The sequence below is a fragment of the Molothrus aeneus genome, chromosome 1 (assembly GCF_037042795.1).
Source record: "Molothrus aeneus isolate 106 chromosome 1, BPBGC_Maene_1.0, whole genome shotgun sequence".
NCBI classification, from domain to species: domain Eukaryota; kingdom Metazoa; phylum Chordata; class Aves; order Passeriformes; family Icteridae; genus Molothrus; species Molothrus aeneus.
In genome coordinates this window covers 9,230,622-9,245,490 of record NC_089646.1, presented here as the reverse complement: position 1 = coordinate 9,245,490, position 14,869 = coordinate 9,230,622, and the positions used below count along the sequence as shown (strand labels likewise).

The 14,869-nt window shown below is 37.7% G+C and overlaps 1 protein-coding gene across 2 annotated transcripts in view; it reads right to left on the bottom strand.

Annotated features, from left to right (window-relative positions):
• DNAJB6 (DnaJ heat shock protein family (Hsp40) member B6) overlaps nucleotides 1–14,869 on the bottom strand; it is a 57,621-nt gene that overhangs the window by 27,727 nt on the left and 15,025 nt on the right. For both annotated transcript variants that reach the window (XM_066551133.1, XM_066551124.1), the window contains exons 6-8: nucleotides 5,651–5,785; nucleotides 4,732–4,876; nucleotides 3,293–3,363 (exon numbers count right to left, since the gene is read on the bottom strand). In XM_066551133.1, coding sequence (XP_066407230.1) covers nucleotides 3,293–3,363; nucleotides 4,732–4,876; nucleotides 5,651–5,785 — 351 coding nt within the window. The remainder of the gene's footprint in view (nucleotides 1–3,292; nucleotides 3,364–4,731; nucleotides 4,877–5,650; nucleotides 5,786–14,869) is intronic.

Here is a 14,869-nt window from a genome sequence, read left to right as displayed (position 1 = left end):
AAAGCATCACAAAGTTCTTGTATCCACCAATGAACTTTGAAGCAGAGCATGAAGGGCTAAATGACTTAGCAGGTTCAAAAACTCCATCTTGGTTTTTCCAAACCACTGTTTTTCCAGGAAGCTTAAATTAAATGGGATGGGTGTCCCTAAACATTCAAAATTAATCCCTCATGTATGAAAAGATGGTACTTTTAATCCAACAGCACCTGGTTTTGAAAGCTGCCTCATCCCACTGTATATTTGTACCTAGCATTTGCTATCAGGAACTTTTTCTATTGTTAATTATTTTGTACTATTTTGGCCAAAATTGAAGTGTAAGGAAATGTGCTGCCCTTGATGATCTATCACTTCTAATAAACAGGTCTTGTACATCTATGCAAATTATGGATTAGAAAGGAACAACATTAAATTTTTTTCAAAGCAACCTAACAAGTGGGTTTTCAGGAGAAAACAACTAAATTCAGCAAAAAATTCTGAATAAAACATGGAATGTGAGTTTATTTTGTGTTTTAAAAAAGGAGCTGGATGCAAGAAGTTGCATTAAAAAAATGTTGGATGTGATGTTATTTCAAAAACCACTGAAAGAGATGGAGACTGTTAGGTTTAGGTCAAGTGAACAATGACACATTTTTAAGCCTGGAACTGGAATTGCTGGTCCAATGATGTATTTGGACGAAGACCACATATCCAGTTCAACTACCAGCCTATGGAAATGCTGGTGTGTGGGTATCTCACTCCTGCAGGAATCTACTGCCAAATTCTGCCTTCTGCTGACTCATTCCCTGTGTTTTGCCAGTTTCTACCAAGGAAATGCAGCACTGCCACTTTAATGCTGCATTTTGGCCAGCTCTGACAAGCAGCTTCAGGGATCTGAGGGCAGAACAGAGACTATCCAAAAAACTGGATCTTGAGCACATTTAGTGTTAAAAAATTCACTACAGAACCCTGGTGTGACCTGTTGGTGTGTAACACTGTGAGAAGGATCACACTTTCCTGGGTAAGAAGATAAACATGTGGGTACAGATCTGCCACCCTAACTGTGTTCTTAACCTGAGCAAGGTAATTGAAATGTTAAAGAAGATGACTTGGAATAAAACTAGAAGGCAAAGTTTGGCACTTTAATATAAAATCTATGGGTATCCAGAGGAAGGCATTCAAACTCAACTCCAGATTGTCCTAATTTTATTTGACTTGGTTAATCAATTTTAAAGCATTTTTTACAATTTACATAATTTAAAGGAGCACACTGCATCCTATAAATATAAATTAACATTTTTAATAACTCAAGACATCACAACAAAGCCAAATTTTGAAATAAATTTCATGTTTAGTTATCTGGATCAAGAAGTAACATACATGGGGAGGGGGAAAAAACAGCATTAACAAGAAAACACTGTTTAGTTCTAAACTAAGTTTGTGCTTCTACATCAAAAACACAACACTGAAGTGACAGGAACTCTGCAAAGAACTTGAAAAGGTATATAACTGCTTTAGTCCCAAAACCAAAGTATATATTTATTTTTTCTTCTACATGTTATTTTTTTTTCAGTTCTATCAAATTAGCATTAATGGTAGAGGGACAAAAGTACAATATACTGACTTTACTGCAAATACAAATTCTGTTGTAGCAGTTTGTTAGCTTGGTTTGGCTTAAGTCAAAATGGTTTTCCTGCATGAAAAACAAGAGCATATCTTTTCAACGTATTTAATAATCAACACATTTGTTAGTACAAAGCAGATGGTGTTCAGCAAGAAGGCATTAGGTGATCATTTGAAAACACCATGCTTTTTTTTTTTTTTTAAACCACTAAGCCACCCTGAAGAGTTTTGTGCAGGCCAGATGTTCAAAGCTGGTGCACAGATGAAAGCTGCACACGCATGATCTATGCATGGAACTATCCAGAACCTGGCAGGTGTTAACATACACCATTAGTTACCTGCATGCTTTCTCTGTGACACACCAAAACCAAACCATCTTTCACTAAACTTTGAAAATCTGGTCTTAGCTATAAATGAACACTTTACTTCACTCCATTAATTTAACAAAGGGCATTAATCCATCTTTTGATTTTTGGTTGAGGACTAAAAATAAGAGTGAGATATCATAATTCTAATAATTTTGTCCAAATCTTCAAAGCAATTATTTGTTCTCAAAACAGAAAGAAAAAAAATCTCATAATTCTCAGTCTTTTTGTAATTATTGAATGTTAAATAAATAAATTTATCAAATGTATATTTATATTTACTACAGATTATTTTTTTAAGCAAATCTCAGAATAACTTTAGAAAACTTTTTAAAACAGAATTGCTTTAGACCTAGACTTAAAATAATTACATATTAGGGCAAAAGATGGAGTTAGAGAGTCAGCCTCTGAATGCTTCTTAAAAATAGGTGCTTCAAATACAGGTTTAGAAATGAAATTAAAAATAATGTTTTCAGTCACACTGAAGAAAACATCTGCAAAGAAAAAAGGCCCTCATCCTTAAGATTGAAGAAAAAGATGATAAGGGAAAAAAAAAAAGCACCGTTTTCCCAAGTTGCCCAAATCACACACAGACACAGGAAGGTTACAAATGCCATTCATGAAAGAATGCGCCACAAACATCAGCATTTATTCATTTTGAATTTTTTTTTTTTTAGCAAATGACAAAAGACTCAGCTCACTGGCTTCACTTTTGTTTACCTTTTGCTTACATTACACATTTAAACATTTGTCAAAACTTACTAAAGTTGTCTGCATTCATGCACAACTAGAAAACATCCTTAATTTATTTAAACCAGAAATGCATTACCAGAAATGTATTAACATTGTTCACTACTAAACATTAAAAAAAAAAAAAAAGTTGAAATTATTAAAAAGGTTATCCTGGAACTGTTAACTTCACAGCAGACTTGAACTACTAATCGGCTCACATTTCAAATTGGAAAAAGCAAGATTCATGCTAGTGTTAGTGTACATCTCGCCCTAGCACTACTGAAGGATCATGGTTCACCTTGATCACAGATAAGAAAAGAAAAGTGCATACAGAAGTTTACAACAATTTAAAGGACAAAAAATGGTCCAATTGATGTGGTCCCAACGATTAACTCAAAAGTCTATGACAAATACGAGCTTCTGTGAGCTACTTATACTACTTAAGATTGAGTACCGATATACAGAAAGTTGAATTCGTTTGAAATCTTCAAAAAATGTTCCTGTCAATCCTCAAATGGTGGCTGTTAGAGCTTAAAATTTCTGTTAAATGCGTGCGTTGAATTACTTGTTATCCAAGCGTAGCAGCTGCTCCTTACCATTTATTGTTAGCGACCTTAACTGGCCATCTTCTTCAACTTCTACTCTCTCATGTCCATTCTCAACAATCCTGCAGGACAAAAACACTGTGAGCCATTTCAGAGCACTGCAGGCAGTTTTGAACACACACCAGACCTCAGGTTTAGATAACAAACTCTAAGGGAGCAGCTTAATGCAACCGTACTTGGCAAGCTTTGGCATTTACCAGCGCCAGAGCTGGCACCAGCACCCAGCTGCATTTCCCCACTGCTTAGTCAGGAAAATTGCCTTCTGCAAGCTGGAATCCTCCAGGATGTGGAGTTCACAGCTACAGCTGCCACCTCATACATTGTCACAGTTGTACTCATACTACACACTGTTATCTAGGCCTAAATGCCTTGACAGATCAACTGCACAATCTTGACACTGCATTTAGTCCCTATCCATTTGTTAAATATATGATATTCTAGATCCAATCACAATTTTGTACACAAGACAGTCTAAAATCCATTTTTAATTTGATCAGAGCAAGTAATTTGCAGACTTACTATACACCAACTTTATGACCAGCATGCATGTTACAAAATTCAAGTATCACTGATTGAAAAGAGAGATTATTAAAGAGCTTTTGAGCTTTCAGATTTTTCTGGCATACACTCAGAAAAACATTATGACCACACCAGCATGTGATCCAGAGGCTGTTTGTTATTAAGGGGTCAAGATGACAGGAGCTCTCCAGTACAACAGTTCTGTGCAAGAAGAACCTTGCACTTACAAGTATGGGACCCAAGTTAACAAACAAAAACAATTTATCCTCCTTCACTTTTCTGTAATTTTCTATTAAGTAATGAAATTACTTGATTGTTCAGAACTCCTATATTGATTATAATACTCCATGCAGGTTTTTCTATAGTTAACTAAGGCTTAGGTTTCCCAAATGGAATTATTTCCCCATCACAAGCATGAAATGGAGAGAAAGTACAGTGTACAGGACTTGAAAATTCACTTTCCAACAAACAGGCACATTTTTTCTCCAAAGCAGGCTTCAGTTTCTCATTTCATGTAACAGACAGAAAAAAATTACTAGAAAGACTTCACTCAAACACTGTCTAGGAAAGCACACTAAGCAGATGCTAGAGAAAATTCTTTCATAACATCTGCAAAACTAAAATTCTTCCCAATTTCTAGTCAAGGACTGTAATAACAGGTGCAGCCCTACAGAGGAGGTTCTGAAGCCTAAAAGGGCTCCAGCTACAGCATTAAGTAACTCAACAATGCCAAGAAGAGACAGAGAACCCAATAATCCAAGTAATACGATGAACATAACAACAAAAGTAAAACATAAAAACATGTATCACTATTTGTATGTGTGCAAAGATACAATATATTTATATGCATGTAACTATAGGTATCTAAGTCTCTACATATAGTTTCATATAAATGTATTTATATCACTTACCTCTTTGTAGTAATTTTTCTGCCATTAACTATTTTAGTTGAGGTTGATACTGATTTGAAGTTTCCCATTCCACTGCCACCAAATGACGTAGAGGAGAATGATGAAGTAAGGCCTCCATGTCCCAGGGAGCCAAACGAAGTAAAACCTATGAAAAAGAAGGCATTTGAATAAAATGTAATTTTGCATGGCTGTGGGATCCAAATTTATCATTGATTCAGACTTCATCCTACTTTCAGGAAGCCCTCAGCTGGTTTCATCACACAGCATCAGTGACTAGATGGCATTAACACCAGCTTGAGAATAAAACCACGGCTCCAGCCCCATCCACTTCTCTCATATGGACCCACAGTTCAAGTTCCAAAGGCACAGCATTGTCCAAAAACCATCTGCCAATTCCTCCCCTGAAAAGGCATTCAACCTTTATCACACTCTGCACTCAGAGGAAAGCCAGCAAGCCTAATGAATCTGATCATCAGCTTTAGTGCAGATGTTGGGATGCCCCAAGCTGGCAAACAGAACAAGTCCTGTATCAGTAACACCCCAAGCAATGCCCAGATTCCCAGCACTCTAAGCAGTACCATGGGGTTTAGGCACATTTTCAGGACCCGTAATAAAAGCCATCACACTCCTGAAAGCAAACAGAACAAAAGAATTCTAAAGCCCTGAACAAACTGTAGCACCAAAATAAAGCAAACAGAAAGTTCTACTTCTTAGAGATCTGTTCACTCTATATGAACTTTCAGGTAGCCCAAATACTCTAACTGTGGCTCAATTTTCATTTACACTTTACAGACACCAGCTTAATTAAAAAAAAAAAAAAAATCAATCACAAAATTGCCTGAATGGAGAAGCCAGCTTGTTGTATTGCAATCCTCTGTGAGTCAAAATTGCATTCTTTCTTAAATGTTATGATATTTACCTGTGTCAAATGGAGAGAAAGCACTTCCAAAAGCAGGGAATCCACCAAAGGCAGAGAAAAATGATCCACCACCACCTCTGCTTCTGCTTCCCCTTTGACCCCGCCTGCCACCGAAGAAGTCCTCAAAAGGGTCTTCTACAAAACAGAAGACAACATTTAAGAGTCAATATCACTGAGTGATTCTGTATTTAATCATTAGGGATTATTTATTTAAAAAAAAATTGTTAACAGGTAAGATTCTTCCTTTGAAACATTTGAGGCTACTGAACTTAGACTCCCCCAAAGGTAATTGCTATGCTCCTTCTGGTCTAAATTCTACTTGCTCCTGGACCTAAAAATAATTTTGCATTCAGGTACCTGAACTTTCTAGCTTATTTCTATTCAAGATTTATTGTGGATCACCATGATCTGAAAAGTAACTTCCAGGTAGGTTGTATTAATTATTGAAATCTAAAAACAGCAGCCAGGGATTGATGACTCATAACCCCAAAGTGTTCCAAGTGTTTAATTTAGCACTTGCCACACTAGATACTCCAAACATGTCTTCTGATGCACATTTAGCAACAAAGCATGGAAGTTTACACACAGTGTCCCAAGGAGGCATTCAGTCTGTACCAAGCAGGAGGGAGAGGGCAAAAATAGAGAAAGGGGGTCATGGATAAAATGTTATTTTAAATTCTAGTTCCACTGTTATGTCATTCAGAACAGCTATTGTTCCATCCCCACCAGGAAGACAATAGTCTCTTTCCAAAAAGGAAAAAAAAAAGATGGGGGAGGTGTCAGGCCATGGGGTACAACACCAGCACCTACACAAGCAGTCTTTATTTACTAGAATTATCAGAAAACTGCTTTTCTCTAATTCTCTTGGGACATAGAACAACAGAAAAGAATTGCAATCATAAACCAGAAAGTCAATAAACGTAACACTTGCCTTAAAACCAGCAAAGTTTAGGAACTACTCTCTTCATCAATCACAACTCTTCCAGAATGAGTGTTATTGAGAACACCAATGATTTTACCAAGTTTTTCAGTATTGCAAGTTCAGAATAAACTTTTAATGAAAACTGCAGAACCTGGTGATAGCAGCAATAGAGGTATGAAAGCAAGGAAAGACTTGTGACTGCCTGACTGTTCAGAACTACAGCTGACAAAATGAAGGTCAGAAATGCAGTATTTGTTCCACTTCTGGTACCTCCACAAAAATCCAAACTGATTTATGATAAATCACCAAGTTAATACAATATGCATTATGCATCATTTAGTAATCAATATGATAATAAAACTATGTAAGTTACCATCTGGTTTTGTGCAATTACTTAAATATGAAATGTCACAATGTATTTATGCTAAACAAGGGCAGCTGCTAAAAAAAACCCTACCCCCTCCCAACCTCCATAGTTTTTGAGTAAAACAACACAGGACCTAACTTTTATCTTACATACACTGGCAAGCAAGTGACAAGATTTTTTCTACCTCAGACACTTTTTGTTTTGTAGCTTCTTTTTTTCCATGTAAAGCAATTTTTCCTCAATATAAAGATGACCTATTAGTACCTTTATAGAAGTTAACCAACACTTAGGCATGGAAATATGGGAATTATTATAATTTCCAAAACAAGCACTATGTCCATTTTTAAAATAGGCCAGTTTTGTCAGTCTAGCATATCAACCAGCAAGTACAACCACAGCAGTTAATTGTTTTGTAGTCCAATTTATTCTCACAGGAATGACTCATAGGTTAGTTATGAAGGTCATTCACTCACGTGTACAAATGATCTATATAATGTATTACTCCCACTGTTAAGCTTTCTATTTATAATCCAAATTTTCTTGTTACCTGGAGTTTGAATAAAAACAAAACAACCTATCATGTAAGCTCTGTGGTTTTAATCTCTCACAGCCTATCAGCCTATTCTGCAAGTGAATCTCTCCTCCCCAGCACAACAGCTGCAGAAACAAAGTTATTTAAGGGAAGATCATGGACTCTCCTAGAGATCCCTGATATCAACCCAGCTTCTCAGTGGATTATTGCCACACCAAAGCCTAACCAAGATTTGGCCATGCCTTATCAGCCTGCACAGCAAAGGAAGAGGTCAGCACTTGGTATCAGCACGTGTTCAAACGTCAGGTGATTGCTGTCAGCAGCCTGGGAACAATTCTCCAGTGCTCTTCCTGTAATTCTCTCAAGTGAGACACAGCAACCACTCCACTGCAGTGCACTGCAGAATGCTCAGCAAGATGGATTATGCTGGGACAGGAAAAGGGGCAGGACTTGTCAGAGAAACTACTCCTTTATGATTCTGACAGCCAAGTACAGCAGGCAGAAGAAAAAATAATACCAAGAACACTGAGAGAAGGCAGCAGGAGGCTGCTGCACTATCATTTGTTGTATCTACCACCAAACACACATTAATATAGCAAACTCACCCTGTTTATGCTTTTACTCCCTAAATCAGGATGATTAATAGCACCACTTAGCAAAATAACAACATTTCAGCCCTCTAAGTCTGTTTTAGCAGAGTCTTTCCATCCCTGATAACGTTTTCACAAAAAAGGCCTTTTCCAAACAGTTCAAATGCAGGGTGTTGGGGTTTTTTTAATGATTCCTCTTATTATAGTCATTTTGGTACTTCCAGTCCATTTTTTACTGAATGTGAGCAGCGTATCAGATTAAGAAAACTAAGCAGCAAAAAGAGAAGAAAAAAAAAATACAAAAAAAAAAGTCAAGGCCTTTCTAAAAAAGGAAAAATGCTACATAAATACAACTTCCAAGCTTCAGAAAATCAAAATGTTAAACCAGTGATACTTAAGAGTATTACCAACCACTGTCTGGAGATAAATTCAGTATATTATAATCTAGGTATTACCAGAAGCTTATGGGAGGACAGAGTATTACATTCAGTTTCCATAAAAATGCTGGAGTATACTTCTAATGCAGAATTTGTGGTGCTGTAAGAATAGCAAAGATCAAGAGAGAACAAAAGGTGAGAAACCTCAAGGAAGCCAATGAGAAAGACTTCTTATCTACCAACAACAGCAGATGACATGAATTTTTTTGGAAAAAGGCAAATGCTTATGCAAAGAACTCATGGTAGCCCATTACCAAAATATCAGGCAAAATGAAGGACCTTCAGGACTCTTGCTGTTACTAGGTAGAAAGACTGAAGTTACAGAAGCCAAAAAATAATGTGGAGATTGGAACACAAAACCCCCAGCAATACAGATTGTACACTAACAAATCTGTCTGAAAATAATTGCATTGAAAGTGATGTTTTCAGGAAAATTTAATTTCTTTAGAAAAATCACTGCCGATTCAAATGCAACAACTGTCTTAATCCTCTGGGTAAAACATTAAACCTGCTCCCTGAAAACCATGGAATATTACCTTGCTTTTCTGTAGTCACAAGAAAAGCATTTCACCTCTAAACAGGTCAAATAACAACAACTACTGTAATAAATATCATACTGCAGCTCAAAATAAGGCAGGTCATGATCTCTCCACACTGAGAGGTCCCCAGCTGTAACACAGAAATAGGACTTTTTTCCCTTTCAGTTCATAGCAGAATACTACTTAAAAGATGTGATTGTTTTCCCTTCCTGCCTTGTGATCAAAGAACCAAATAAGTTGCACTAATTCACTGATCCAAAAACAGAGTTGTTACTTTCTGTTGCACCCATGAGCTAATCTCTTTCAGCACTGGAAAGACTCACGTATCAAAAAAAAAAAAAATGGGCAGGAAAGCACCATACAACAGGGGAAGGGAGGAAAGGAGTCAAGCCCCACAATTTGAAGCAGTCCACAATGCAGATAAAATTCAAAATCCATAATTCATTATATCAATCTAATGCATTAGCTGAAATTACAATACATGATAAACTACAAGTGTCACATTTCCTATGGCAGTCACTACTGCCAAGACCCCTGCATCCTGGCTGTTGCTTGGGGAACTAGATCAGGAATTGATACGCTGAAAAGAGCATCTCCAGATGAAAGCAAGTTCAGCCACATCAATTCTTTGCTAGAATTCACAGCATGGCTGTAAATGCAACTGTGCTGGTTACAAGACAGGCAGCAGCACAAGTGCCCAAGGGTCAGAGGCAGCACAGGAAGATTCTTTCACTGAGTGCTGAGCACATTCCACTGCAATGCCATCATTCACCTCCAAAAATCAAAGGTGTTGAGATAAATGGTGAGCTGTCAGCAAATGCTCTCCCATGCATGTACTGTCACAGTCAGAGATGTTGATAATCCTTTCAGGACAGTGTGCAAAGGGAATTACCCTGTCCAAGCAGCTCTGGCCCCAGCCAGTGAACATTCTTTCCTTTATTCTCCACCACCAGAGCCTCAGCACTGCCTCTGCCAAAACACAGCACCTGAGCTGAGTGCTCCTGTTGCAGATGCTGGAGGGTGGCAGTGGCACAACACAGGATAATGGAGAAAGGATAAAGGATGCTGTGCAGCCCCTATGGAAGGGCACAGCCAAACCCAATGGCATTGAGCATTATTGCTGCAGTAAGCAAAGGATGCCTGCCCCATCCTTTCCCCCCATCCTTTGTATCAAAAGCATCCTGTATTGACTTTATACATCCTGCCAGAAGAGAGTCTCAAATGCAGGTTTGAACAACGTGTTTACAGACACAATACCCAGAATACAACAGAATTCTTGGAGTAGGTGTTTTCTACCTTGTATCCTATCTGGAAAAAAGTTTCAAAGATGTAAATTTGCAGTAAACACACACAGAACCTACAGAACCTCATACTACAGCTCTGGAGAGCACTCAGGCACTAAAAAAACATACTGTGAGAACTGGAGGGGCCACCTGTAAGCACTTTGGCATGGAAATATTTTCTTCCTTACAAAGTAAGCACACTGTTGATCCCCCTTACTAAGGAGAGACACCAAGATGTTGTAGCAAGCACAGTTGCTTTACGTGCCTCATATTTCAGCATGGTCTTTGTAAATTGGTCTTTGGTCTTTCTATAAATTAGATGTGAAACAGATGTTTGTCCCACTCATATAATAAGTTACCAGAAGCAGCATTTGGAAGTCCTTCTAGTGATTTATAGCAGAGATCTTGGGATTCATTCATTTTTAGAAAAGGAGACCTAAAACATCTCCTTTGAATGCCATCTATATGGTAATTACAGAAATGCTGGAGTACACTAATCAGCATTTCATACTTATCAAATGAATGCTCAAATGTTCAGGCACACCTTAAAAATGGAGGCAACTTCCATTACCTTCCATTCCTTATGACCTGCTCTCCTTAGAAGATGTTCAGCATTTGTGCTCTGACCAATTTAACCAGCTACCTGTCCAAGAAAACCAAATCAAAACATTTTCTTGGGGACTAACAACCTCTACTGGACTGGGATTCCCAAGACAAACTTTAGCTAGTAAGCTATCAAACAGTTTCTCAATTTATCTAATGGGACATTAGACAAAGATTAAAGTTTTAAGATAAACAGAAAAATTTGGAGTAAAGCCTCCTCCTTTCAGCAGGGCTAACTATGTATTAGTTCGGCCATGGAGCCACAGCACTACCTACTCCTGTCAGATAATGCTGTCTGGGTGAGACAATTCCTGTGTTTCAAAACCCTCTTTGAACCTATCAAGTTATTTCTGAAAAATTCATAGTGAGATTTGGACCATTCAGTGGATAATTATGATCTAAGACTGGTGGTTATGAAATAAAACTGCACATTCATACCAAAGCAATGAATGCACATGCAAATCTGTGAGCACTTCATAAATTGCACCAAAAGCAGCAAATTTATGTCAACAAAAAGATTAATTACCAAAAAGACACTGCTGTTCAAGATAGCTTTAAATGAAAGCCACCTCCATTTTCAGTTTTAATAACCCATTTTACTAACAAATACATTTTGCATTAGAACATTTAAACAATCAATTATCAGAAATGGGATAGCATGTGAATTAAAACCATTATGTGATTCTTATGTGAATATTTTGCCACAGCAGGACAACTTTCTGTCCTTGAGACAAGTAGTTTGATGAAGCTGTCCCATTCAGGAAAAACATCCTGAAACACATACCATATTGAGTTTGCAATGATTACTGCACATGAAATTTCCTCTCTCTTGTCAGGTTAAGACTCTTTAGCCTGGATACTAATAGTAACTCGCTGTACTTTTCCAGAACAGTCCTGCTTCTTTTTATGTAATCAATATTACAGCAGTCAATCTGAAGTAATTCTGACCTTTGATGGAACCAAAGTACATCAGAAAACCAGCTAGCTGACATTCTCTGGGACAAATATTTGTATCTAACTAGTTGTATGAAGCTTTTAAGTTTCATTTTACCTTTCATTTCCAAGAGTAAATTTTGAAATATCACATAAACCAGGTAACCAGAATTCTCAAGGGAAAACTCCACAGAACCCCTATGGGTTTATATGCATTAAAGTACATTGTGAATTCTACTTCACAATCTAAAAAAATTTTTGATTTTATTAGAATCTCCAAATGTACATTTAGAAACCACAGCAAAACTGTCAAGTCCATGTTTAAAGAGAACCCACAGACTTCTCTTTGGACATCAAAGTCTAGAGGGAGCATCCACCAGGAGCAATTTATCATGTCACATTAGTAACACATTCTGCCAGGAAGAAAAGCCTGGTTCCTTGTGGGATTTATTTAACTACACACCCAGGCACTGGAAGCAGTTTGAAATGCCCCAAACCATCCTGTCAAGCTTGTAGACACTGCTGCTGGAGGATACTGGTCTGCTGTAGGCCCTGAGTTGTATTTCCTAGCCCATACACAAATTACTCAGGCATCATTGACACATCTGGAGTCAGCTGAGATGGTTTAGGGTGTGTATGCAGTTTCTAGTCTAGGAAAAAAAAATAATTAACTCCTTAAGGAGTTTCTGTTGGGTAATGTTCTGATCTTGTTATAGCAACTCCATCCTCCACAGTAACTCCTCACTGATAACACCTTCCAACACAGAATCCACTCTTGGAACAAGACTCTGAAAAGCCTCTAAACCAAAACCAAATCAATTCTTTAACAGCCCAGAAACACAGCCCAGCCTACAGCAAAGCACATCAATTTCTGTTTCTCAGCCTGAAGCAGCAGCCTTTCATCAATACACTTCCATTACCAGTGGTAATACTGGGATCCTTCCCTCCTGTGAACTGTTAAAATACAGAAGAAAAAAGGTCCTTGAAAATTTACAAGTAAGATACAAATAAAACACAACAAGGAACACAAACCGAATCAAGGCAAGCATCACATATAAATGGAGTAGGATATAGCTATAAATAAAGTGGGATATAGCTATACTCCATAAATGGAGCAGGATATGGCTGAAGTATAAAAGTTTAAGTATACTGGCATGAAAAACCAACCCTACATTAAGAGTAAACAGTCAGAGAGCCAGAGGTGTATGGGACAGACTGAACAGCAGATCACTGCTATACCAAGCCAGTACTTTGCATAGGAAGCACCAACTTTTCTTCCTGTCACAAGGATCAGCATCCATCCATATGTCAGAGGCTAAAAACTATCCCTAGAAGAGTTCACCAGGAATACACACTCTGCTGTAACCACATGCCACAAAAAGCAAGCCCACAAATCTCAGAGTAAGAGCTCAGCATCTGTCATAGGACCAGATCAACTTACTTGCCTTCATGCACCCCTAGATTTACAAAGAAATTGCCTGGAAAAAACCAGTGAAAATCATCTGTGACTGTCTCCAGTGCAACACACAGCACATAACATTAACTTTGCTCCGTTTGGAAGTGTTCAGAGCTGTCTCCAACAGTATTACAGATTTTCATTTGAAAAGTCTGAAGGGAGACATAATTTAAAAATCTACATTCTCCTCTTTCCTACAGATGAATAAAGATGTCTCTGTTTATAAAGAAAACTTTCTGTAACTGCAAGAGCAGTGCAGTATAGTTCAGCAGAGTTTAACAGACTCAATTCATAGCACCATTTCAGAAATTCTTCACATCCATAAATTTACAGGAATTATGCATATGAATGCTACTCTTTACATATTCAATGACAATCAGGATACAGAAAGTCCCACCTGCATTCTGTGAGCTTCACTACATGCCACTTCAAACTGCATAAAGTGCAAATGTTTAAAAGTATTTATTCAATTTCATCTTTGATTCCACCAGTACACATTTTTAGAAAACATGACCTCAGTACTTATTTAGTGGCTTAGAATATCAATTATAACCTGAGTAGCTCCTTAAGAAGTTACTAATTCCATAGAAAACTCATCAACAAGTTGATAACTCCTCATTTTAGAAGATAAATTCTCTTATTATTCAGGACAGAACTCTTCCATTAGTGTTTCAACACAGCAGAACCTATAAGGACTGCAGTTAACCAAGACAAATATTCATGCTATACATGCAATTCTGCTGCTTGCTTTTGGAATTACAAAATGCACTACATTCAGATGGAAGCACACATATTTTTATGTTGCACTATCTTGAAATATTAATGTATGTGCAAAGACCAATTCAAATACTTTTTACAGAAATTTGTGGAAAAAAATTGTTTGGAGTCACAATTAGCCATGCTAGAGAACGTCTTAAACATCTTAAAGAAAAAAAAAATGTGCTCACTTTGAAACCCTCCAACTAGAAAAATTTCAAGAGCCTATGCTCAAAATCCAAAGTTTAACTGAGGGTTTTAGGCCTCTGGTCTGCACTGACAATGCAACTATCCCCATAAAGTAGAGAGGCAGCTTAGGAACAATTAGTTTTCATTAACTGGAGTGCACACAGCACTGCTGCCACTGCCAGAACCTTGGCAAGAAGCAGAGCCTGTGCTCAGTGCTCTTATCTTCCAGCTGACAATGATCAATACATGAAGTAGATAACCTGCTTTTGAATAAATACATAAATAAATCTGTGTGGTAAGCAGGGGGAGAACGTCTCTCTAGCTCACTAGTGCAGAGGGATGTTGTTAAGCCCACTGGTGCTCCACAGCCTCTACAGGAGGGGCTATTGCAGCTGCAGTATCCCATGGAACACTGGCAGCAGTGGTCCCTCCATTTGATAAGCTGGATAGTTCTGTGCACTGTGCTGTGCAGCCTTCCTTCTAAGGAACCCAAAAGGCAGGGCCTCAGCTTTCTTTAAGCCTATAATTTCTTTAACAGTAGAACTAAACTTCATGGCTTTAAGGTTAATCATGAATACTGACATTTTCAGAGACAGCAAGTTAGGTCTTCTG